This window comes from Kogia breviceps, chromosome 20 (genome assembly GCF_026419965.1).
Source record: "Kogia breviceps isolate mKogBre1 chromosome 20, mKogBre1 haplotype 1, whole genome shotgun sequence".
Lineage (NCBI taxonomy): Eukaryota > Metazoa > Chordata > Mammalia > Artiodactyla > Physeteridae > Kogia > Kogia breviceps.
In genome coordinates, this window is record NC_081329.1 from 30,440,060 (window position 1) to 30,466,837 (window position 26,778).

Here is a 26,778-nt window from a genome sequence, read left to right on the forward strand (position 1 = left end):
ACATTCACACAATGAAAAATCTGTTAACTGGGACTCTGAAAAGCATCATGAAAAACTCAATGCTGTCTTGGCAGTTCTGAAAGCTCAACGACAAAACCTAGTCTTAATGGGGAAAGGGGGCTCCAGGAACTGCAAACCACAGAAAGGTGTGTCCTGGGAAGTTAACTTTGTTGCACCCCACATAAAAGTTTGGCATCATCTGGTAAAGTGATGCACAACCTATAACTCAACAATCCCAGGACTCCAAGGCATATAGCTAAAGAAACTTACACGTTGGCACTAGTCTCTAGGGATATGAATCTTATAGCATTGTTCTTAGTTAGCCCCAAACTGGAACAGCAAAATGCCCATCAACAGTAGCATGGATATACTGTTATATTCATACAGTGGAGTACCAGACAGCACTGAAAATTACCTATGGATCTACACAAACTTACTATGAATGCAAAGCTATAAAATAACACAATGATTCCACTCATAGAAGCTCAACAACAGGCAAAGAAAAACTGTGTTGTTTAGGCATGCATACGTAGGTGGTAAAGAGATAAGGAAAAGCAAGAAAGTGAACATCATAAAAGTCAGTCTAGGAAGGGAACAATGCTCAGAAAGGAACACGAGGTGCTGGAGGAACTCCTGAGGTACGAGCAGTTCTCTTTGTTGTTACCTGCGTGTTTTATTACTGATTACCCTCCAGGCATGTCCGTTGTGTGCACTTTTCTGCACATGCTGTATCGCCTAACGATTCATCGGTAACCCTGCAGAGGTTCACCCTCTGGAACGGGGGCAGCTCGAGGCCGGTCCCCCTGGCCACTGCGGAAGGAGAGGCAGGCCCCGGGAACCGTCGCGGTCCCCCAGGCTGGCCGGCGCCGCACACCCTCCCCCGCCTCCCGGGGCTGCGAGGTCCGCGCGGCCCGAGCAGGAGCGGCGGGCTGCCCTCGGCGCCCCGACCCGCCACGTCGGCCTCACGGCGCGGGCACCCGGGACCGCCCGGCTCCCCGCGGAAGGCGCCCCGCCGTCCCGCCCAGGCCGGGGCCCTGCCGGCGCTCGGCCGCGCATACCTCTGCACCGCGGAGGACACCTCGCCAGCTCCCGGTGACCGAGGGCACAGATTGTTTCCGGGGCTGCCCGCCACCCTCGCGGGCGACCACTGGCTGTCTCCTCCGGGCCGGGCGCGCGGGCACGGCGCACGCGCACTGCCGCTCTTCCGTGAGGGCGCGGCGGGGACCCGCCGGCGGGGAGCGCGCGGGGGCGACACGCAGCGGGCGGCGGGCGCGGCCGTGCGCAGTGCTGGGCGGCTGCGGCTCGGGCCGAGCCGGGCTCTCGGCGGGTGAGGGGCGGTGGGGCTGCGTGGCGGCGGGGCTGCGTGGCTGCGGGTCCGCGGGCGGGGCAGGCGGGCGCGCGCCGTGGCGCGCGGTCCCGACGGGCCGGAGGAGGAGGGGCGCCGGTGACGCTGCGGGAGCCGCTGCCAGCGCCGGACGGAGTCGGCGGCCGGGCGGAGGACGGGCAGGCCGACCCTCGGACGCAGCCCCGGGCCGAGCCGCGGGCTTCCTGGCGAGGCGGGGCGGCCGCGAGCCCGGGCGAGAAGATGTTCAACGTGGAGTCCCTGGAGCGGGTGGAGCTGTGCGAGAGCCTCCTCACTTGGGTAGGTGGCGACGCGGTCCGGAGGCCCCCTCCCCCAGGCCGCCGTCCTGGGATATCCCCGCGCCCCGGGCGGGCGCTGAGGGCGCCGGTGCCGTCACATCCGGGGCCCGAGGCGGGGGTCGGGACGCCGGTGCGGGCGGTGTCCACGGCGGGAGGCCCGGCCGGGTCCGAGGAAAACTCGCGGGGCCCGCGGGGCCGGGCAGAGGCCGAGGACGGGTGCGGGCGGCGCTGTCACCAGGCGGTTCCCCGCGCCTCCGTGGGGCGGGGGGGGCACCCGAGACCCCGGCCCGACGCTGCCGCCTTTGTTGTCCCGCTCGCCGGGACAGCGCAGCCCTGGAGGGCGAGCGGCACGGGGCGCTGGGGGAGAGGGCTTCCCGGGAGGGCGGAGGATAGGAGAAGGACCCGCAGCCCGGCCTCCGCGATAGGAGAGGAGAAAGTGAGAGGCGTGGAGGTGCCTAGGGAAGGTGTTCGAGGTGAAAATAAGTCTGGAAGGTGTTTAGGCATCAGTAGTGGGACCCGACATTTGGGGGGCAACGTTGTGCCATTCTAATTTTAAATGATCAAATGCTTACTAAGATTCTCACATGTGCATGTAAATATGTGTTCCGTTCTAATGCCAACAATCGTGCCTTTAGCAGCCTCTTGTACAGGTGGACGTAAAACCCAAGCTTGTGTGTTTGCCTAAGCGCGGTGTCAGTTCCTGGGTTGTGCCTGTGTGTGTATCTACGGGGTAAACCTGGTGCTTCTTTGGAGAGCTTTCGTTTTATTCATTGCTAAAACGTTAAATACCACTTTTAGAATGCAGCACTAATCTATTCGGGGAGGTGACTACAGCATTTGTATTAATGTGCAAGGTAAGACACAGATGCCAAACAGATTCAGTTTAGCGGTGCCTTGGGCGATAAGCTTAGATCCCTGGAGTACGGACATCACTGCCCTGTGTGGGGACATTTGGGTAGAATGCTTAGAGGGCCAGTGTCCTAGGCTGGTTGTAACAAATATAATGAAAATAGTATGAGATTTTCATAATTTGGCTTATGTCACAAATCAAATTATATTTTCTGAAACAGAATATGTACAAGGCTAGATAGAGCTTGATCTATTCCGTAATTTTTGTATTAGGGCATTCTTGGCTTTTCAAATCGTTTGCAATAATATATAGTTAACATACAGCTTACAGCTGTAATGGGTTCCGACTTAAGTAGGGAAATGGGTTCCCCTGCTGCATTTTAGAGAAGAGGAAAAACAGATAAGCTGCATAATGTGGCCAAAGTTTGACTAGGCAGGGGAGAGATAAAGGAAAGAATTACCACATTCTTTGATACTGTGGAAGGAATGGATTTGGCTGTAAACAGAAGCTTGAGGATCTGAAGATGTACATTTTTGAGTCTGTACCTCCTTCAGTGCTAGAAAAAAAAGGCAAGAGGGCAAAGATGAGGAAACTTATTGAATCTGTAGTAGGGTTACGTTGTTTAAAGTCCAGAAAGACGAGTCATGGAAACAAAGAGGTGTGTTTGAAGGGCATCTGCCAGAAGGTGGTGGTCAGTGCAGTTATTTGGGTGAGAAATGCTAATAAAAATACAGAGGAAGAATCACAGAGAAGTTTGAAGGGGTACTAACAGAAGCATACTGTGGCCACATCTATTTAAAATCTGGTAAAATGTTAAGAAAATAGAGATAATCCAGGTTATCAGCTATAGAGAGAGGTCAAGAAGTCTGGTTTTGTACAAAAAAAGGCTTTTTGAAATTTCACTGGAAGGCTCATCAAGGAAAATTTCTGGGGAAGAGATTATCAATGACAAAACTGGAGGGCAGAGTCCAAACAAAGATATACCATTCTAAAATTTGGAAACATTTTAAAATATTGTACATTGAAATGTTTCAAAATAAAGTTGAGGTTAAACACTGGGTTTGTTCTCTTTTAGTTGTTATTATAAAAAGCAGAATAAATGTTCATGTGGAAAGTGTCTGCGGTAGCTGAAAATGTGCATTCACTCTAGTAGCTCCCCTCATAGCTGAAGGCCAGATGAATGACGAACACAATTCCAAAACCAAAAGTAAGGGGGGAAAATGAACCCTATACATTCCTAAGAAAGGACTCCCGTTTAGAATAATTTGCTCTATTTTGCATAAAGTTCTAGCCAACTTAGTTGTGCAGTTTCTTTGCACACAGCCGGTGAGAAGGTAACTGCCACATTCAGCAAAATGCAGGCAGCTGTCAGTGACAGAGAAGACTCGAGAGGTGAAGGTTCAGCCTGGGCAGTCTTAGAGCTGACAGCCTTGTATACATCAAGAGCCTCCACATTCAGTTACCAAAGATCATAATTATGATCCCAAATATCAAATAGAAGTTTATTTTCACTACACAGCATTTAGTTTGAGATCAGAGTCATATAGTACATATTAGAAGTTCTTCCACCAGAAATGGTTAAAATGACAACTCAGGCACTTAGTGGGATGCCTATTAGCCACCTATGCAAAGTTCATTTCTGTGGAACATCTCAGTGCCCCCAATGCTGGATAAATTGCTATTGTATCAGAAAGGTTACTAGCCCAAGAACCAAATGTTCCACATTTTTGTTGAAAGAGGAATGCTCGTTAAGAGACAAAGTATCATCCTACCAAGGGAAAATGGTTTAAGCTTAAATTCCGAATCAAAGTTTATGCAGTAAGAAAGTTCAGCAGGATGTGCTGGAAAGTTTCCACTCTGAACCTCTCTCCCCACCCTCTGAGTCAAAATGTGCTCTTACCTGTTAGCAAAAATCTGCCCTACCTACTATTACACCTGTCAAGCCTAACTTCTTGAATGGTACGTGGAAAGATTGCTCTTTCCTAGGTTTAAGAGACTGAAAAACCAGAAAGAATCTGGAATGCTGCCAACTAATGGCAAGAAGCTAAGTGGAAAAGAATCATGACCACACAGGTTCAGTACATTTCTTCTGGGAAACCCAGCAACATTAACGTATCCTTGTGATTTTCATATTCAGCGGCCTGTAAAATGGCATGTTGGTGTTTACAATTAGGGAGGGTATAATTTTTGTGGTGGTATCTCCCCCATTCCATTCTGTCTGTCCTTCCTAACTCTTAGGTCCACTAATGGAGGAATAAAGGAATCAGATGTACAAAAGCATGTATATTTTTTAAAGCTTTAATTTTTATTTTTTTTTTAACTGAGGGCCAATAGGACATGTTAGTTAAGAGTATAGGTTCTGAAATTTGACCACCTGGGTTCAAATCCTGACTTTGCTTCCTACTAACTGTGGGTAGCTTTGGACAAGAAACTTCATCTATGTTTTGACTGCATTCAATTTAGCACGAAGAAATGTTTCCTATGCATTAGTATTGATCAGCATTAATTGGAGGGCTCGTTAAAATGCTGACTGCTAGGCCCCGGTTCCAGAGTCTGTAACTCAGTAGGGCTGAGCTAGGGCCTGGTAGTCTTCATTTCTAACAGGTTTCCGGGCGGCGCTATTAGTGGCCTGAGGCCCACACTTTGAGAACCACTGCTCCGGAGCAAGGTTTGTTAACCTTAGCATTACTGACATTCTGGGGCTGGGTCACTTTTGTTCTGGGCACTGCTCTGTTATCCTGGTCTCTACCTACTAGAGGCCAATAGCACCCGCTTAGTTGTTGCAACTAAAAATGTCTCATAGGGAACAAAATTGCCCCTGGTTGAGAATCACTACTCTAAAGATAGTAATTCCAGGTGATCTCATGCTTTCCCCTTCTCATGCTTTTGTGGGGGAAGGTGAGGTGGAAGTTGGATGGTGTTAATAGAGCTCCTTGGAATTAAAAGAGAGGTTATGACCCTTCCAGCAGCATGTCACGCCCTAATGTGGTTAAGAGCAATTATCTTTAAATTTTACCGTACTTATTGGGCTTCCCTGGTGGCGCAGTGGTTGAGAATCCGCCTGCCAACGCAGGGGACACAGGTTTGAGCCCTGGTCGGGTAAGATCCCACATGCCGCGGAGCAGCTAAGCCCGTGCACCACAACTCCTGAGCCCGCACTCTAGAGCCTGCGAGCCACAACTACTGAGCCTGTGCTGTAGAGCTCATGAGCCACAACTACTGAGCCTGCACTCTGGAGCCCGCATGCCACAACTACTGAAGCCCGCACGCCTAGAGCCCGTGCTCCACAACAAGAGAAGCCACTGCAATGAGAAGCCCGCACACCGGAACAGAGTAGCCCCTGCGTGCAGCAACAAAGACCCAAACCAGCCAAAAATAAATAAATAAAAATAAGTACATTAAAAAAAAATTTTTTTTTACTGCTGTCCTGAAACACCCTGTAGATTTTAACTCAGAATTTATGAGAATGGTAGGTGATAGAATTTTTTAAAAATTAAAATACACATAAAGTTCTTTTAAAAGTGCACAATTCAGTGCTTTGTAGTATGATCGCAGGTTGTGCAGCCATCACCACTATCTAATTCCAAGACTATTTTTATCGCCTCAAAAGGAAACTCCATAGAGTGAGTTTCTCTGGGATCTGCTTTACTTTTATCTCAAAGCAGAAGTGGACATCCTCTAGCCTTCATGAGCGACTGTAAACACCTCAAGAGCCAATTCAGAGAAAATAATTGTTTGGAAGCCACATTTTAAAAATCAAAATGAAAATAGCTTTAAGTCCCAAGAGAGAAACAGATACAGTCTTACAAGTAAATTACTTGCATTATTGAATTACCTGCTTTATTGAGTTTTTCCTTATGCTTGGCCAGAGGCAGTTTTCTGATCTTTCATCCTTTACATTTGGTAGTAGTGGGTTTGGATTAGAACCCTTTGGATCAGGGGGTTCCAAATGCCAAATCAGTGCCCCGCCACATAGCATTATTTGGTGAACTTGTTAAAAATAGACTCCCAGCCTTCTCCAACTTCCCAGATGATTCGGGTGTACACGCAGGTCTGGAAACTACTGCTTAAGACTTTTACAGATATGTAATGTCCATTTGTTTTCTCATTCTTTAAGCAACACACCCCCCATAAGGTATTCTTCCCAATTTCTAGATTGAAAAACTGACATGAAATGAGGTAAAGTGGCATATCCAAGGTCACAACAGCCAGCAGATTAGGAGCAAAGCTGGGCATGGAGTTTACATGCAGAGCGTGTTCAGTGAGGGCTGTTCTGGGCCAGGTTGGTGATCAAGAGATGAGTGAGCGGTGGCCCTCACCTCTGCTCTTTTTCATTCTAAGCCTACAAGAAAGAGATGAATTCAGCAACTGTTAAACGAAAGAGGGTGCTTATTTCTTTTCAAATTGCATTGTTATTACCACAGTACCATCGACGAGGCGACTAGAGAGAGTGTGGAGTGAAATTCAGTATCATTTCCTACAGATGATGTTTATTTGGTCCATTTATTCATTTACTAATGATTTATTGAACCTCTGCATGTATAAGGTTAGCGTCAGGGGGCAGCCTGCAAGGGCCCTCTTTCCATTACCTCTCCCAAATAGACATCTAAGTAGAAACCATGTGCTATGCGATCTTCAAGGCCATTTCCTTAGTTCCCACCACCATAACCATCTCTACCCACAAGACTGTCAAAAATATGAAGAAGCTGTTGACTGCACTTGTTAATAGTTCTTTTTTTAAAGATTTGATAGATGACACGGCACAGAGAAGTGGACGCTCATCAACTGTTAGTAAAGTGCTACAGCACTTGTTCAGGGTAGTTTGTCAATATTTATCAGAAATCTTAAAACGTTCATACACTTTGACCCAGCAAATTTACTTCTAGGAATATAACCCTGTAAGTAAAAATGTATTGAAGGCAGACGGTCCCCTGACCGTTATTTGCAGGGTTTCCATTGTCATTACCTAGTTTGACCTCATGTGTTAACATACAAACCTATTAACATAGGTCTCCCTGCCTATTCCCTGCAAGCCTTTCTTCATACTGCAGCTGCTGTGATCCTTATACGATGCAGCTCTCATGGCCTCACCCTCTTGCTTAGAATCCTTTGCTTACTCTCCCTGCTCTGAGGATGAAGTCCTAACGTGACTTGAGAGGTTTTGCACAGTGATGCTTCCTTCTTTAACCCTGTCTTTCCCCATTCTACTCTCTTCCCTGTTTTATCTCTTCCTCCGATTCCCATACTCCTCCATTTTACAACCTATAAACTGCAGAGCATGGCTTGCGTCTGTCTATTCTCAGTGATTTATTGCCTTCTAAGTCCTGGTTGTGTTACTGAGTAGAATCATTGCTGGCTCAGCTGTATTATTATCTTGCTCAGAAATAATTTCTACTAATTCTCAGCGATGTTGTGTTAGTTCTGATTCATAATACATTTAAAATCAAAATGAGCTGAATATCTAACCTAACTGTGTGATTTCTACATCTGTATAAAGATATTTTGGTTCTGAGTAAAAGAAATCTCAGCTTGGCCAGGCACAAAGAAGAAATGTATCTCACGTAATAGGAGGCTTCAAGATTTTTAGTTTAGTGGCTCAATTTTGGCCTCGAGGACCCCGTTCTTTCTGTTCCTCTTCTCTGCCATCCACTGCATTGGCCTCATCCTAACGGTCAGCAAGATGACTGCTCGTGGCAATTGAAGCAACCAGCATGTTTATTCACATCAAGGGGAGGTCGGCTTTTCCTTCCCGGAAGCCCAAGTAAGCCTCTGTTTGCATCTGTTTGGTCCAAATTGTCTTTGCCTGTGCACCCATGAGCCAGTCACTGGCAGAGGGGATGACGGTACCGTGACTTTCTTAGATGATTTTCTGGGAGGAGGATGAATGCGGGGAAGCCACCCAGTGTCCACCACCATTTCTCTTTTACCAAAAGGAAAAAAACTGCAAAAGCAGGCTGCAGGAAACTTCCCGTAAGGGAAAACTTTCACAGTGTTCTGCTTTTTAAAACGTATTCAACTCCCAAGATGAGGTAGAAGAAGTCTGAGAATTCTTCTGTATGGTTAACCATGGAATCTTTTTTCCCTTTTTTTAATTTCCTTTTTCCAGATCCAGACATTTAATGTGGATGCACCATGCCAGACCGTGGAAGATTTAACGAATGGGGTTGTGATGGCCCAGGTTCTCCAAAAGATGTAAGAATAAATTGCTTTATCTTGCTGTATGTTATTATACCTGGATATTTATTAGATGGAAAACGTGGACAAAAAATAAAGTGCTCGCATGAAACACGTGTTGCACAGAGACCGAGAACAGAGCAGCGCAGGTGGTTCCGGCAGCCTGCGCTTGTCTAGGTACAGATGGACCAGCTGCAAGGGTAGTTAGGGCTGCAATTGTTGCAGTACTCCAACGGTTTCAGCAGAATTCTTTCTTCCTGTGGTTTTCAGCGTAAGCTTGGCAGACATGTTCCTGTTAGCGTCCAGATTTTGCCATCATAGAAGACTCTGAGAGGCTTACTGTCTCTTTAGGTCTCTGCTCAGATGTTGTCTTACCAGCAAGGCCCTCCCTGCCCACCCCTAGAAAATAAGCAATAGCCATGCCCTGTGCTCCGTTTCCCTTTTAACCTTCCGTATGCTTCTCAGAAGTAGGTAACACTGTATCATATACCATGTATTTTGCTTGCTTATTTGTTACCTGCTGCTTCCCCCCACACCCATCTACAGACAGACAGACAGACAGACAAACACACACACACACAAACACACACACACAGTGTAAGCTCCACCTAGAGGCAGGGTGAAAACATAATAGTTGTAAAATTGATATTGTATGACTGTCTTCAACTTTTGACCTAGGAATTTTTCAAATAAGGATTACCTGTGAATTTAAGATGTCAGTAAGTTTGATGTGATTTGGGGGATACTTTTGTCTTTTGAAGACCTGAGCCCTTTTCAGCCTGAGACACTAAAGAATTTACATGGGACTTGCTGAGATTTCCTGCAGCTCTGTTGAGTATCAGTGTCATCACTAAAGGATTCTTGCCGTTGCTCCCCTTGCAGTGAGCTGTGTAGAGCTGCCCGTCTGGAAGCTTCTCAAATGCCTGCATTTCCGAGAATCTACCTGCCTTTCACACTGGCAGTTCATGCTTGAAAACTGTAGCTTGCTGTACCTTTCTTCTGCACCTTACATCTGTCCAGACATACAGGCATGCATACTTTCTGGCACAGCTCAAGAAGGCTCGCTTGAAACTGACCAGCCCTGGTTCTAGCACTGAGGAGAGCGGTCTTGTGATTTTCGTGGACACTTTCGAGTGGTGCCCTAATAACGTTTAGTTTTTGAATGGTCTAGAGCAGCAGTCCCCAGCCTTTTTGGCACCAGGGATCAGTTTCGTGGAAGGCAGTTTTTCCATGGATGGTGGGGGGGTGGTGATTCAGGCGGTAACGCGGGCGATGGGGAGCGATGGGGAGAGGCAGATGCAGCTTCGCTCACTCACCTGCCGTTCACCTCCTGCTCTGCGGCCCGGTTCCTAACAGGCTGCAGACCTGTAGCGGTCCACGGCCTGGGGGTTGGGGACCCCTTGTCTAGAGAGTTTCAGTGCAGTTCTTTTTTTTTTTTTTTTTTTTTTTTTTCATCCATGTAGGCTCATGTCCCCCTGGTTTTGTGTGTTTGTTTGTTTGTTTTGCTGTACGCGGGCCCCTCACTGTTGTGGCCTCTCCCGTTGCGGAGCACAGGCTCCGGACGCGCAGGCTCAGAGGCCACGGCTCATGGGCCCAGCCGCTCCGCGGCACGTGGGATCTTCCCGGACCGGGGCACGAACCCGCGCGCGTCCCCTGCATCGGCAGGCGGACTCTCAACCACTGCGCCACCAGGGTAGCCCTCAGTGCAGTTCTTAATAAAAATTATTTATGGGCAAGTGGGCCTAGCTACGTGAGCTTTCCAGGTATGTGTCATTAAATGAATTTTTTGCTTGTTAGTTTGGGTAGGATTTCTATTGTAGAAACCAGAAGAAAGACTGTATGAGTATATTATTTTACCAAATCAAGATCATAACATGCATTATGTTTTGCAGAATGGTTATTCTCATTTACCAAAGTCTTGTGGGCATATTTCTCATCAATATTTAGTTTTTTACATTTTTTTCCCAAAACGCATTCCTTTTTTCCTTTTGTTGTGGTATAATGTAGACCGAAAAGCATACTAAAAGAGGTGATTAATTTGTGTGTAGTATGTATATATTGTATGTATATGCACACATGTGTACACACATCCATGTAACCACCACCCAGACTGAACTATCTAACATTTTGAGCCCCCAAATGGTCCCCCTCATGCCCCTCCCTAATCGATACCCCTTGCCTCAAAGATAGTTGTGGTTCTAATTTCTACACCATCATTCTTCTAAGTGGAATCATACAGTTTACACTCTTTTGTGTTTGACTTCTTTCACTCAACATAATGTCTGTGTGATGCATTCATGTTGTTTTTATATTGTCTATTTAAATAATTGTATAATAACAGCTTCACAGAAGCTTCCTCCTTTGTCAGTTTGATGTTTATTGAACGGCCACTCTGCCTCCAGCACTGGTGATGCAAGGGTGAGCCACAGTCCGCGGGGTCATTGTGTTCAGAGGGTGCGTAACCTGGGGAAAAATGGATGTTAAATGACCAAGGAAACAAAACTACTAGTATAACAAGTGCTACACAGAAATTGTGAAAATTTCTAAGTTAGCAGTTGTCTCCGCAGGGCTAGCATTCAAAAGAGTCCCAACCAGAGATATCAGTTTGGCTGTTTCTTAATTGAAGCCATGAGTGTGGATTAAATCACTCAGGGAAGAGTATCGGGTAAGAAGAAGGCGGTGTGTAGCCTGAGCCTTGAAGAACTCTGACATTTAGTTGTTGGTTAGAACATCTACCAGCAGAGGGACCGGAGAGGCACGGGGAAAGCCAGTGGCATGTGGATGCTGAGAGAAATGGCAGATCTCTTCATTTTGACTGAGCTAACTGAGAAACTTGTATGTTTTTGTAGTTTTAGTAGGAATTTTATCAAATGTGACTAGATCTCAGTAGGCTTATTGTTAGTATAATTTATTTCTCTCTTTCGTCTTTTAAGTCATTTTCTGCTCATCTGCTTTCCTGCTTCCAACAGCTTATTGCTGCCTTCTATCTTTCTTTCCATCCATGTAGGCTCATGTCCCCCTGGTTTTTGTGTGTGTGTTTGTTTGTTTTGCGGTACGCGGGCCTCTCACTGCTCTGGCCTCTCCCGTTGTGGAGCACAGGCTCCGGACGCGCAGGCTCAGCGGCCACAGCTCACGGGCCCAGCTGCTCCGCAGCACGTGGTATCTTCCCGGACCGGGGCACGAACCCGCGTCCCCCGCATCGGCAGACGGACTCTCAACCACTGCGCCACCAGGGAAGCCCTGTTAGTTTGTTTTTAATTAGTAGACTGCTTTTTTAGGGCAGTTTTAGTTTCACGGCGAAATTGAGTGGAAAAAAGTTCAGTACAAGATGAAAAAAAGTTCTGGAGGTGGGTAGTGATGATGCTTGCACAACCATTAAGTAAGTGAATGTACTTAATGCCACCGTACACTTAACAGTGGCTTAGATGGTAAATTTTATGTGTATTTTACTACAATAAAATAAGTTTTTAAAAACTGAGCGAAAAGAATGGTGAGTTCCCACATGCTCCCTGCCCCACACGGAACTTCCCCCACTGTCAGCATCCCCCCACCAGATGGTCCGTTTGTTGCGGTCAGCATCACCCGAAGTCCACGGTTTACGGTAGCTGTCACTCGTGCTGTACATTCTATGGGTTTGGGCAAATGCATCCTTCCTTATAGCGTCGCACAGAATAGTTTCTGCCCTGAGATCCCCTGTGCTCCCCCTAGTCACCCCCCTCCCCTTCAGTCACTGATCTGTTTACTGTCTCCACTGCTGTGCTTTCCCCAGTTGTCTGGTAGCTGGAATCACACGGCCTGGAGCCTTTTCTGATGGCTTCTTTCACTCGGTGATGCGCATTTAAGGTTCCTCCCTGGCTCCACAGCTCATGTCTTTTGAGCACTTACCCCCTCCTTTTTTAACAGCTTTATTGAAATGAAACTGACATACAGTAAATTGCACATTTTTAGATGTTAAATTTGATAAAATTTTTTACCTGTGGAGATGCCCAGGAAACTGTCAAGATAATAAACATACCAGTCACTTCAAGAAGTTTCCTCAGTCCTTCCTTCCGGCCACCCCTTTCCCATCCGCAAGGGCAACCACGGATTTGCTTTCTGTCGCTGTAGATTAATTTGCATTTTACATGGGCTTAACAGTATGGTTTTTTTTTTTTGAGGGAGAGGGTGTGGCTTCTTTCATGAAACATAACATTTTGAGATTTATCCATGTTGTTGCCTGTCTTAATATAGTCCATGCATATTCCGTTGTATGGACATACCACAATCCCTCCATCTGTTCGACTGCTGAGGAACTCCTGGGTTATTGTCGTTTGGGGCTGTTACAAATAGAGCTGCTGTGAACATCAGTGTCCACATCTTTGTATGGACATATGCTGCCATTTCTCTGGGGTGAAGGTCCACCTAGGGGTGAAATGGCTGCAACACGTGGCAGGTTTAAGTTTAATATTTAAGAAACTGCCAAACTGCTTCCAAAGCGGACGGACCGTTTATGTTTTTACAAGCGCAGCGTGTCAGTGTTCCAGCCGCACCACGGCCTCACCAGCACTTGCGGGGGTTTTGCTCTTCTTAATCGTGGCCGTTCTAGTGGCCCTCTCGTGGTGCTCTTTGTGGATTTTATTTGTATTTCTGTAATGACTAGTGATGTCGGGAGTCTTTTCTTGTATTTCTTGTATTTATATACATTTATTGTATATATATGTATGTATGCATACATATATATATCTTCTTTGGCAAATTGTTTGCTGTAATCTTTTTTTGTTTGTTTTTAATTTCTGGGTGTGCAAGCCCAGTGCCCCACCATGACTCTGGGATCTGGGACATCCCTGGGACTGTGGGGCCCTCTGAGGGGCAGCTGGCCAGACCGTGTCCACTCGCTGGTGGCCACACGCTCACGTCTGCCCACCTCCCCACCCGCGGGCACTGGGTCAAGGCAGTGAGGCGCAGGTGGGGTTAGGAGTTTGTGGCCACACCTGCCTTTGAATCTTGGTTGGCTGTCCCTTAATAGATGCTTGACCTTGGGCCCATAACCTTCCTGTACCTCAGTTCTCTTAATCTGTAAATTGGGGAAACTACCTATGTTTTTAGAGTACCTGGAATGCAGTGAGCTTACAAGAAATTTTAGCTGTTGGTATTATTTCAGTTAGCTAAAGACATCATTATACACTGTAAACAGTGTATTCCTTCATTTGTCAATATAGGAATTTTCAAAAATTTTATGTTTACTTATTTTTTATTGAAGTATACTTGATTTACAATGTGTTAATTTCTGTTGTACAGCAAAGTGATTCAGTTATACATATATATTCTTTTTCATATTCTTTTCCATTATGGTTTATCACAAGATATTGAATATTATTCCTTGTGCTATACAGTAGGACCTTGTTGTTTATATACCTAGTAGTTTGTCTCTGCTAATATCAATCTCCTAGTTTATCCCTCCCTCACCTCCTTTCCCCTTTGGTAACCATAAATTTGTTTTCTACATCTGAGTCTGTTTCTTTTTTGTAAATAACTTCATTTGTATCATATTTTAGATTCCACTTATAAGTGACATCATATGGTATTTGTCTTTCTCTGATTTAATTCACGTAATATTACAATCTCTAGGTCCATCGATGTTACTGCAAATGACATTATTTCATTCTTTCTGATGGCTGAATAATATCCCATTGTATGTATGTACCACATCATCTTTATCCATTCGTCTGTTGATGGACATTTAGGTTGCTTCCATGTCTTGGCTGTTGTGAATAGTGCTGCTGTGAGCACGGAGGTGCATGTATCTTTTCCGGTTAGAGTTTTCTACAGATACATGCCGAGGAGTAGGATTGCTGGATCATATGGTAGTTCTATTGATATTTTTAGAATACTGTTCTCCATGGTGGCTGCACCAGCTTATACCAACCTCTTCTGTTTGCTGTAATCTTTTGCCTATTATTTATTTATTTTTATTAGAGTATAGTTGCTTTACAATATTGTGTTAGTTTATACTGTACAGCAAAGTAAATCAGCTATATGTATACATATATCCGCTCTTTTTTGGATTTCCTTCTCATTTAAGTCACCACAGAGCATTGAATAGAGTTCCCTGTGCTATACAGTAGGTTCTCATTAGTTATCTGTTTTATGCATGGTATCAGTAGTGTGTATATGTCAGTCCCAATCTCCCAGTTCATCCCACCGCCCCCCTTTCCCCCTTGGTATCCATACATTTGTCTGTGTCTCTATTTCTGCTTTGTAAATAAGATCCTCTATACCAATTTTTTCAGATTCCACATATATGTGTTGATATACGATATTTGTTTTTCTCCTTCTGACTTACTTCACTCTGTATGACAGTCTCTAGGTCCATCCATGTCTCTACAAATGACCCAAATTTTTCCTTTTTATGGCTGAATAATATTCTATCATATATATGTTCACATCTTCTTTATCCATTCCTCTGTTGATGGACATTTAGGTTGTTTCCATGTCCTGGCTGTTGTAAACAGTGCTACAGTGAACACAGAGGTGCATGTGTCTTTTTGAATTATGGTGTTCTTTGGGTATATGCCCAGTAGTGGGATTGCTGGGTCACATGGTGGTTCTATTCTTAGTTTTTTAAGGAACCTCCATACTGTTCCCCATAGTGGCTGTATCAATTTACATTCTCACCAACAATGCATGCGTGTTCCCTTTTCTCCACACCCTCTCGAGCGTTTACTGTTTGTAGATTTTTTGATGATGTCCATTCTGAGATGTGAGGTGATACCTCATTGTAGTTCTGATTTTGCATTTCTCTAATGATTAGTGATGTTGAGCAACTTCTCATGTGGTTCTTGGCCATCTGTATGTCTTCTTTGGAGAAATGTCTCCTTAGGCCTTCTGCCCATTTTTAGATTGGGTTGTTTGTTTTTTTGATATTTAGCTGCATGAGCTGTTTGTATATTTTGGAGATTAATCCTTTGTCAGTTCCTTCAGGTGCAAATATTTTCTCCCATTCTGAGTGTTGTCTTTTCGTCTTGTTTATGGTTTCCTTTGCTGTGCAAAACATTTTAAGTTTAATTAGGTCCCATTTGTTTATTTCTGTTTTTATTCTCATTACTCTAGGAGGTGGGTCAAAAAAGATCTCGCTGTGTTATATGTCAAAGAGTGTTCTGCTTATGTTTTCCTCTAAGAGTTTTATAGTGTCTGTCCTTACATTTAGGTCTTTAATCCATTATTTTTTAACATCTTTATTGGAGTATAACTGTTTTACAATAGTGTGTTAGTTTTTCCTTTACAACAAAGTGAATCAGTTATACATATACATATGTTCCCATATCTCTTCCCTCTCGCATCACCCTCTCTCCCACCCTCCCTATCCCACCCCTCTAGGTGGTCACAAAGCACAGAGGTGATCTCCCTGTGCTATGCGGCAGCTTCCCACTAGCTATCTAATTTACATTTGGTAGTGTATATATGTCCCTGCCAATCTCTCACTTCCTCACAGCTTATTACCCTTCCCCTTCCCCATATCCTCAAGTCCATGCTCTAGTAGGTCTGTGTTTTATTCCCGTCCTACCACTAATCTCTTCGTGACATTTTTTTTTCTTAGAGTCCATATATATGTGTTAGCATACGGTATTTGTTTTTCTCCTTCTGACTTACTTCACTCTGTATGACAGACTCCAGGTCTATCCACCTCATTACAAATAACTCAGTTTCATTTCTTTTTATGGCTGAGTAATATTCCATTGTATATATGTGCCACATCTTTATCCATTCATCTGTTGATGGACCCTTAGGTTGCTTCCATGTCCTGGCTATCGTAAATAGAGCTGCAATAAACATTTTGGTACATGACTCTTTTTGAATTATGGTTTTCTCAGGGTATATGCCCAGTAGTGGGATTGCTGGGTCGTATGGTAGTTCTATTTTTAGTTTTTTAAGGAACCTCCATACTGTTCTCCATAGTGGCTGTATCAATTTACATTCCCATCAGCAGTGCAAGAGGGTTCCCTTTTCCCCACACCCTCTCCAGCATTTATTGTTTCTAGAGTTTTTGATGATGGCCAATCTGACCCGTGTGAGATGATATCTCATTGTAGTTTTGATTTGCATTTCTCTAATGATTAATGATGTTGAGCATTCTTTCATGTGTTTGTTGGCAATCTGTATATCTTCTTTGGAGAAATGTCTATTTAGTTCTTCTGCCCATTTTTGGATTGGGTTGTTTGTTTTTTTGTTATTGAGCTGCATGAGTTGATTATAAATTTTGGAGATTAATCCTTTGTCCGTTGCTTCATTTGCAACTATTTTCTCCCATTCTGAGTGTTGTCTTTTGGTCTTGTTTATGGTATCCTTTGCTGTGCAAAAGCTTTTAAGTTTCATTAGGTCCCATTTGTTCATTTTTGTTTTTATTTCCATTTCTCTAGGAGATGGGTCAAAAAGGATCCTGCTGTGATTTATGTCATAGAGTGTTCTGCCTATGTTTTCCTCTAAGAGTTTGATAGTGTCTGGCCTTACATTTAGGTCTTTAACCCATTTTGAGTTTATTTTTGTGTGTGGTGTTAGGGAGTGTTCTAACTTCATACTTTTACATGTAGTTGTCCAGTTTTCCCAGCACCACTTATTGAAGAGGCTGTCTTTGCTCTATTGTATATTCTGGCCTCCTGTGTCTTAGATTAGGTGACCATATGTGTGTGGGTTTATCTCTGGACTTTCTATCCTGTTCCATTGATCTATATTTTTGTTTTTGTGCCAGTACCATACTATCTTGATTACTCTAGCTTTGTAGTATAGTCTGAAGTCAGGGAGCCTGATTCTTCCAGCTGCATTTTTGTTTCTCAAGATTGCTTTTGCTATTCGAGGTCTTTTGTGTTTCCATACGAATTGTAAAATTTTTTGTTCTAGTTCTGTGAAAAATGCCATTGGTAATTTGATAGGGATTGCATTGAATCTGTAGATTGCTTTGGGTGGTATAGTCATTTTCACAATATTGATTCTTCCGATCCAAGAACATGGTATATCTCTCCATCCATTTGTGTCGTCTTTGATTTCTTTCATCAGTATCTTATAGTTTTCTGTGTTCAGGTCTTTTGCCTCATTAGATAGGTTTATTCCTAGGTATTTTATTCTTTTTGTTGCAGTGGTAAATGGGATTGTTTCCCTTAATTTCTTTTTCTCATCTTTCATTGTTAGTGTATAGGAATACAAGAGATTTCCGTATATTAATTTTGTATCCTGCAACTTTACTAAATTCATTGATTAGCTCTAGTAGTTTTCTGGTGGCATCTTTAGGATTTTCTATGTATAGTATCATGTGATCTGCAAACAGTGACGGTTTTACCTCTTTGCCAATTTGGATTCCTTTTATTTCTTTTTCTTCTCCAATTGCCGTGGCTGAACTTCCAAAGCTATGTTAAATAATAGTGGCAAGCATGGGCACCCTTGTCTTGTTCCCTGTTTTAGAGGAAATGCTTTCAGTTTTTCACGGTTGAAAATAATGTTTGCTATGGGTTTTGTAATATATGGCCTTTATTATGTTGAGGTAGGTTCCCTCTATGTCCACTTTCTGGAGAGTTTTTATCATAAATGGGTGTTGAATTTTGTTGAAAGCTTTTTCTGTATGATCGTATGGTTTTTATTCTTCAATTTGTTAATATGGTGTATCACATTGATTGATGTGCGTATATTGAAGAATCCTTGCATCCCTGGGGTAAATCCCACTTGAACATGGTGTATGATCTTTTTAATGTGTTGTTGGATTCTGTTTGCTAGTATTTTGTTGAAGATTTTTGCGTCTATGTTCATCAGTGATATTGGCCGGTAATTTTCTTTTTTTGTGATATCTTTGTCTGGTTTTGGTATCAGGATGATGGTGGCCTCGTAGAATGAGTTTGGGAATGTTCCTCCCTTTGTAATTTTTTGGAAGAGTTTGAGAAGGTTCTGTGTTAGCTCTTCTCTAAATGGTTGATAGAATTCACCTGTGAAGCCATCTGGTCCTGGACTTTTGCTTGTTGGAAAATTTTTAATCACAGTTTCAATTTCATTACTTGTGGTTGGTCTGTTCATATTTTCTAATTCTTCCTGGTTCAGTCTTGGAAGGTTGTACTTTTCTAAGAATTTGTCCATTTCTTCCAGGTTGTCCATTTTATTGGCATATAGTTGCTTGTAGTAGTCTCATGATCCTTTGTATTTCTGTGGTGTCAGTTATAACATCTCCTTTTTCATTTCTAATTTTATTGATTTGAGTCCTCGCCCTTTTTTTCTTGATGAGTCTGGCTAAAGGTTTATCAATTTTGTTTATCTTCTCAGAGAACCAGCTTTTAGTTTTATTGATCTTTGCTAGTGTTTTTTTCATTTTTCTTTCATTTATTTCTGCTCTGACCTTTATGATTTCTTTCCTTCAACTGACTTTGGGTTTTGGTTTTTCTTCTGTCTCTGGTTCCTTTAGGTGTAAGATTAGATTCTTTTTTTGAGATTTTTCTTGTTTCTTGAGGTGAGATTGAATTACTATAAACTTCCCTCTTAGAACTGCTTTTGCTGCATCCCATAGGTTTTGGGTCATCATGTTTTCATTGTCATTTGTTTCTAGGTAGTTTTTTATTTCTTCTTTTATTTCTTCATTGATCTCTTGGTTATTTAGTAGCATATTGTTTAGCCTCCATGTGTTTGTGTTTTTTTACAGATCTTTTCCTGTAATTGATATCTAGTCTCATAACATTGTGGTCGGAAAAGATGCTTGATACGGTTTCAGTTTTCTTAAATTTACCAAGGCTTGGTTTGTGACCCAAGATTGTGCTCTATCCTGGAGAATGTTCTGTGTGCAGTTGAGAAGAAAGTGTATTCTGCTGTTTTTGGATGGAATGTCCTATAGATATTAATTAAGTTTACTGGTCTAATGTGTCGTTTAAGGCTTGTGTTTCCTTATTAGTTTTCTGTCTGGATGATCTATCCGTTGGTGTGAGTGGGATGTTAAAGTCCCCCACTATTACTGTGTTACTGTTGATTTCCCCTTTTATGGCTGTTAGCATTTGCCTTATGTATTGATGTGCTCCTCTGTTGGGTGTATAAATGGTTACAATTGTTATATCTTCTTGGATCGATCCCTTGATCATTATGTAGTGTCCTTCCTGTGTTTTGTGGTTTTTGCCTATTTTTTAATTGAATTGTTTTCATCTTATTAAATTTAGAGTTCTTTATATATTTTAAATACAAGTTCTTTCTCAGATGTATGTTTTAAAATATTTTCTCTCAGCCTGTGGCTTCCCTTTTTATTTTCTTAATAGTGTCTTTGCAGAGCAAATATTTTTAAAGTTTTAATGATTAAATACTTATTATTTAATATATTTTTTTTAGTTCACATGTTTTTTTAAAATTGTATTAAGAAACCTTTACCAAACCCAGGGTCTCTAAGATTTTCTCCTGTGTTTTCCTACAGAAGTATTACAGTTTTAATGCTTATATTTAGGTCTATGATGCATCCTGAGTTATTACTTTTGGATTTTTTTGTGGTATGCGGGCCTCTCACTGTTGTGGCCTCTCCTGTTGCAGAGCACAGGCTCCGGATGTGCAGGCTCAGCGGCCACGGCTCACGGGCCTAGCCGCCCCGCGGCATGTGGGATCTTCCTGGACTGGGGCACGAACCCGTGTCCCCTGCATCAGCATACGGACTCTCAACCACAGCGCCACCAGGGAAGCCCAGGGAGTGTTTCTTTATTATATTAGGTGTAGTATCAGAACCATGGTTAATAAGGCACAGGAAAGTGCCTTACTTATTATAGATGTATAGTGGAATTTTTAGGAGTAAAAAAGTTTTATAATAAAAATTATTACCTTTACTGCTACCATATTGGTCTGGCTGCCGTCATCTCTTGCCCATATCATGTTGGTGACTTCCTGACAGCTGTCGGTGTTTCTGTAGTTGCCTGCCCCAGAGTCTCATGTGAACCCAGCAGCCAGAGTGAGGTTTTCTGCTTAGAGCCCTGCACTGGTGCCCCATTTCACTCAGGATAAAAGCCACAAGACTCACAGTGATATATCAGAGCCCAAGTGACCTGAGCCCTTGGTACCACTCTGACCTCACTTCTTTTTTTTAGCATCTTTATTGGAGTATAATTGCTTTACAGTGGTGTGTTAGTTTCTGCTTTGTAACAGTGAATCAGTTATACACATACATATGTTCCCATATCTCTTCCCTCTTGAGCTCTGAGCTCATGTGCTGGCGTTCTCTCCCACAGCGGCGCCCGCTCATCCTCACACGTCTCCTGCTGGGGGCATCGTGCGTGGCCCGTCCCTCTGCCTCAGATGTCTGTCAGTCAGACATCCATGTGCTGGTCCTCCTCACCAGCTGCCGGTCCCCCCTGAGAGCTGCCCATTTCTCCACCTAGCCCCCCCGACCACCGCTGCCCTTCCCTTCCAGAGCCCCTTGTCCTGCTCTAGAGTAGGTGTTCTGTAAATGTTAGCTAAATGAATGAATATGGAATTATGAACTTGGAAATGAAAAGAGAGCAACTTTTATCTTCTTTTATCCTTTGTCTCCAAGACGAGTTCACCACTCTGTCATTTTCCATCAACAGTTTCCCTGATACCAACTCGATGTCCTGACACCAGCTTCCCGAGGTAGCTCAGACGCCGCAAGTTGAGGTCACAGTGCTTTGATTTTGACATTCGGAGTGGACTCGGCAGTTAAGGCCCCAGTCCCACAAGACTGCCCCCACTGCAGACGTCAGGTGGATATGGGTGGGGTCCTTGGGGCACCCACACTTCTGCCCAGCCAACTGCAAATGCAGGAGCTCCCATGAACCCCCTCGGGTTTGATATTTGCGAGAATGGCACAAAACTCAGGGAAGCTCTATACTTATGATTACATTTTTATCATACAGGATCCACCTCCAGGAGCAGCCAAATGAAGGAGATGCACAGGGTCGTGTGGGGTCGAGGCAGTGCAGAGCTCTGGGACCCCGCAAGCCACTGCCTTCCCAGCACAGAGATGTGCTCACCCACCCCGAAGTTCTGAACCCTGTTGTTTAGGGTTTATTGGGGGGTTTCACTAAAGAGCCGTGAGTGAACTCGTTAGCCATGTGTTTGAACTCCACTGCCAGTCCCTTCCTGGAGGTCAGGGGGTGGAGCTGAAAGTTCCTCTGGGACCAGCCCTTGCCCTGAAGCTGTCTGCGGGTCCCACAGTGAATCACCCTGTTAGCATAAGCTCGGGTGTGGCTGGAAAGGGCTCATGATGAGTCGTAAAAGACACCCCATCACTCAGGAAATTCTCAGGGTTTTAGGAGCTCAGTGCCAGGATCCAGGGGCAGAGGGCAAATATATTTTTTATTCTGCCACAACTGCATATTGATTGAAAGAGCAAGATCAGAAGTAGTAAGTTGTGCCTCTAAGTGCCATTAGGTTTTATTTTCAGAGTTCAAGAAAGAGGGAAAAAGAAAGTAGATGAGACCAAAAGAGATAAAATGAAGGTCAAGCTGCGGACAGTGGTGGAATGCCTCTTTTTATTTATGGGACCTGGTTGCCTGCCCTTGGTTTAGAGCCTGTGCCTCTGCGCCTCTGTTGCTCTTTCTAACACAGCAGGGGCTAAAGCATAATTGCTTTATTTTTGTTGTCATCAAGCATGCAAGATATAAATGTCATAGCCCACTCTTCAATATCCATTTAGTGGCAGGGGACCAAAATGATTTTTTTAGGTAATGAAAAGATCATTAGAAAATAGACCTAAGAGGGACTTCCCTGGTGGTCTGGTGGTTTAGACTCTGAGCTTCCATTGCAGGGGGCACGGGTTTGATCCCCGGTCAGGGAACTAAGATCCCGCATGCTGTGCAGTGTGGCAAAAAGAAAAAGGAAAATAGACCTAAGAATTAACGTATCTATTTTTTTTTTTTTTTTTTTTTGGTACACGGGCCTCTCACCGTTGTGGCCTCTCCCATTGCGGAGCACAGGCTCCGGACGCACAGGCTCAGCGGCCATGGCTCACGGGCCCAGCCGCTCCGCGGCATGTGGGATCTTCCCGGACTGGGGCATGAACCCATGTCCCCTGCATTGGCAGGCGGACTCTCAACCACTGCGCCACCAGGGAAGCCCTAACGTATCTATTTTTAAAAATAGTAACATTTGCTAATAAAAATGTCATATTAAGAAATTGAGTCAAAATACAGTGTTTGTTTTGGACCCCACCTAAATTTGGGGGACTTCAATAAGAATATTATGGTACTTAAATAATTTAAGCACTAGAAATAAAATTTAATTTTTTGGTCTCTGTGGAAGCAGTTGACTGCAGGATGACAGTGTATTCCTGGAATTATGTTACAGATTAAAATTAATGGGCTTTTCCTTTAGCCTAAGCTATGACTGGTGCATAAGTTACAGCCACATAGATGTGTTACTGGGAAAGTCAAGGAAATGACTTCGTATATTTTGTGGCTGGTTTGTGTCATTTTCTTAACAGGAGTCAGGACATAGCAAGACGCTAAAGATGGTTTCTGGCTCGTGAAGAACATTCCCAGTAAGATCCCTTGTCATTTACGTATCTGTGCAGAACTATACTCTGTTAATATTTTGGAGAAAATCACCTTTATGCTGTTTGATCCTAGCCTGAGAACGTTTATTAAGGTGTACTTAGGAAACATTGCTGAAATTGTAAACTACTTAGCGAAACAGAGTTATGGCTGGATGCCTGCATATTGAGTCAAGTTCATGACTAGGAAAAGTCGTATTGAATGGAAGAACGCGGTAGACTACTATTCTTTTTTTTTTTTTAATTGAAGTATAGTTGATTTACAATGTTGTGTTAATTACTGCTGTACAGCAAAGTGATCCACTTATACATATATATACATTCTTTTTTTAAAATATTCTTTTCCATTATGGTTCATTAGGTGATACTGAATATAGTTCCCTGTGCTATACAGTAGGACCTTGCCGTTTTTCCATTCTCTGTGTAATAGGTGACATCTGCTAATCCCAACCTCCCACTCCATCCCTCCCCCAACCCCCTCCTCCTTGGCAACCACCGGTCTGTTCTCTATGTCTGTGAGTCTGTTCTGTTTCACAGATAGGTTAACTTGTGTCATAGTTTAGATTTGTGGACTGCTGTTCTTGCTGTGTTCCACCCAAGTAGCAGATTGGAAGCTTATTAAATAAAAGTGCTATCACCTTCCAAATGTATTTCAGTGCACAGGTATCAATGAGAACTGCTGTGTGTCAGACATGAAGTGCTGGGCGAACAGTGGTGAATGAGACAGACACCTGCCCCTGTTGACCATAGAACATCTTGAACGATGTGGGTCTTTGTTCTCTGTGACTAGACAGCTGAACAGGAAAGAGAGAATTAGCCACAGGACGGTGGTGTTATTCGCTAGGACCAGTTTCGTGTTGAACTCTGCTGATCTCTTGTAACAAAAGCGACAGTACCATCAACTCCGCCATTTAACGGTGTGATTGAACTTGGGGAAATTACTTAACTTCTGAGTCTGATATTGCGCAGCGTAACACGGGGACAGTGATACCTTCCTGGCAGTGTCACTGTGAACGCAGAGTGCCTGACTCCATGGTTGGCAGGTTGCTGGTGCTGAGTACATGGTGGTAATGGCTGTCTTTTGTTGTCTTCCTGTCCAGCTCAGGCACATTCTGAGGCTTTGATGTGGTCATCTTTTAAGCAAGAAGCAAAATGAATCATAGTGATTGGTTTGAAATACTTTATTCAGATTTTTCTGAGTTCTTTGATTCATAAGAAGTGTTGCTCTAAGTTGTAAATGAAGTATCCCATAATCTGGGAGTTCTCAGAGTATATAATTTCTTAGACGTTTAAATTTTTTTTTTTAACATAAATTTATTTATTTATTTTTGGCTGCGTTGGGTCTTTGTTGCTGCGCACAGGCTTTCTCTAGTTGCGGTGACCCGGGGGCTACTCTTCGTTGCAGTACACGGGCCTCTCATTGCGGTGGCTTCTCATTCTGTGGAGCACAGGCTGTAGGTGTGCAGGCTTCAGTAGTTGTGGCACGTGGGCTCAGTAGTTGTAGCTCACGGGTTGTAGAGCACAGGCTCAGTAGTTGTGATGCACAGGGTTGCTTAGTTGCTCCGCGGCGTGTGGGATCTTCCCGGACCAGGGCTTGAACCCATGTCCCCTGCGTTGGCAGGCAGATTCTTAACCACTGCGCCACCAGGGAAGCCCTCTTAGACATTCTAAAGCATTCTTTTTTATAAGTTAAAGGGTTTCCTGTTGAAATATAAGTATCTTTTAGCTGTGTGGTCCTGCATTGCCACATAGTAAGTTCAGTGCCTTTGGCTTTGGGTAATCATCACCCATTTAGCACCAGACTCACAGATTGCCCTACTTAGGATTGTCCTTTTTGATTGGAAAGACTATTACTTGATTGGCAATGATTATGATTTTTAGATTACAGCTTTTTTGATTATTAAAAATATGGAATATTCTCTACTTTCTGATCTATTTTTATAACAATTCTTTAATATTTCAGTAGCATTCACTTAAGTTGTTTTTCTTTGCATTATCTATTTTCACAAGAGGTTTTAAGCAAAGAGGACACTTTTGGGGGGTTCTCTGCCCAGTTTACAGGAGTCCCTTTCTCTGAAACCTGAAGTTGTGGGTTTCCTACTTGTGGCTCTCCATCCTTTTGGTCACATACAGTCAGAGTAGGGATGAAAAACCGACTCTAGCTGTATTATTTGGAGTTTCCTGGGAATTTAGAATTGGGATTGAGTGATGGCTGGTCTTCAAAACTATCTTCTTGAACGGTCATGGTGAAGACCTGGAGCGTGTGTGCGGCTCTCTTCAGCATTGTGTGGAGAAACAGAAAAAGCTGGTCTTAGAGAGAGAAAACGAATAGATGGGCAGAAGCAAAGGTGAAAGTCAGAAGGAGAGTGCTGTCTGGATTCTTAACAGCTTTCCAGATCCTTACTTCAGTACTCAAGGAGGCCCAGCTATCTTTCTGTACCATAACATACCTCAGTGGTCTTCCAGGAAGTTCCCTTTTTTTGCACAATTTTGCTCAAATTAGTTTCTCTTACTTAACAACAAAAGAACCTTGACTAAAGAAGCTAGATAAAGCTTAAAACAAAAATAGATGGGTATAGGGCTTCCCTGGTGGCGCAGAGTGGTTGAGAGTCCGTCTGCCGATGCAGGGGACATGGGTTCGAGCCCTGGTCTGGGAAGATCCCACGTGCCACAGAGCAACTAAGCCCATGCGCCACAACTGCTGAGCCCGTGTGCCAAAACTACTGAAGCCCGCACGCCTAGAGCCTGTGCTCCGCAACAAGAGCAGCCACCACAATGAGAAGACCGCTTGCCACAACTAGAGAAAGCCCGCATGCAGCAACAAAGACCCAACACAGCCAAAAATTAAAAAACATAATAAAAGTAAATGAATTATTAAAAAAATTTTAAAAAACATACAGTGAGATAATATAATACTTCACACCCACTAGGATGGGCATAATTTTTTAGAGAGATAATAACAAATGTTGACAGGCTGTGAAAAAATTGAAACTGACATGTGTTGCTAGCAGGAATGTAAAATGGTACAGCTGCTTTGGAAAACAGTTTGGTCACACTTCATATGTTAAATAGAGTTATTATGGGACCGAGCGATTCCACTCCTAGGCACATACCCACATGAAGCATGTATGTCAGCTGATGACTAGATAAACAAAATGTAGTGTATCCATAAATGGAATGTTTTTGAGCCATAAAAAGGAAAGAAGTGGTGACACGTCCTACAACATGGATGATCCTTAAAAGCGTGCTGAGGGCTTCCCTGGTGGCGCAGTGGTTGAGAGTCCGCCTGCCGATGCAGGGGACGCGGGTTTGTGCCCCGGTCCGGGAAGATCCCATGTGCCCTGGAGCGGCTGGGCCCGTGAGCCGTGGCTGCTGAGCCTGCGCGTCTGGAGCCTGTGCTCCGCAACGGGAGAGGCCACAACAGTGAGAGGCCCGCGTACCACAAAAAAATAAATAAATAAAAGCATGCTGAGTGAAAGAAGCTAGACACAAAAGACCCCACACAGTGTATAATTTCATTTATATGAAATGTAAAAAATAGGCAAGCCCGTGAAAACAAAGTAGATTAGTAATTTCTAGGGGCTGGAGAGAGAGGGAAATGGGGAGTGGCAGCCAGTGGATACAGGAT

General features: G+C 43.8%; 2 protein-coding genes across 13 annotated transcripts in view; one reads left to right on the plus strand and one right to left on the minus strand.

Annotated features, from left to right (window-relative positions):
- Positions 1-1,227, minus strand: part of RNF170 (ring finger protein 170) — a 29,091-nt gene extending 27,864 nt beyond the window's left edge. Inside the window, exon 1 of one of the 11 annotated variants that reach the window (XM_059049145.2) lies at positions 1,059-1,227. The gene's annotated coding sequence lies outside the window, so the exon portion shown is untranslated. Of the gene's footprint in view, positions 1-664; positions 911-1,058 lie in introns of those variants that run through there. The other 10 variants (XM_067022712.1, XM_067022715.1, XM_067022713.1 and 7 more) reach the window with 10 other exon arrangements.
- A 219-nt stretch (positions 1,228-1,446) lies between these two features.
- The window catches only part of HOOK3 (hook microtubule tethering protein 3), a 93,173-nt gene continuing 67,841 nt past the window's right edge, over positions 1,447-26,778 (plus strand). The window contains exons 1-2 of one of the 2 annotated variants that reach the window (XM_059049122.2): positions 1,447-1,642; positions 8,598-8,683. In XM_059049122.2, the coding sequence (XP_058905105.1) occupies positions 1,586-1,642; positions 8,598-8,683 (143 nt within the window). In that variant the 5' untranslated portion in view covers positions 1,447-1,585. The remainder of the gene's footprint in view (positions 1,643-8,597; positions 8,684-26,778) is intronic. The other variant, XM_067022718.1, reaches the window with a different exon arrangement.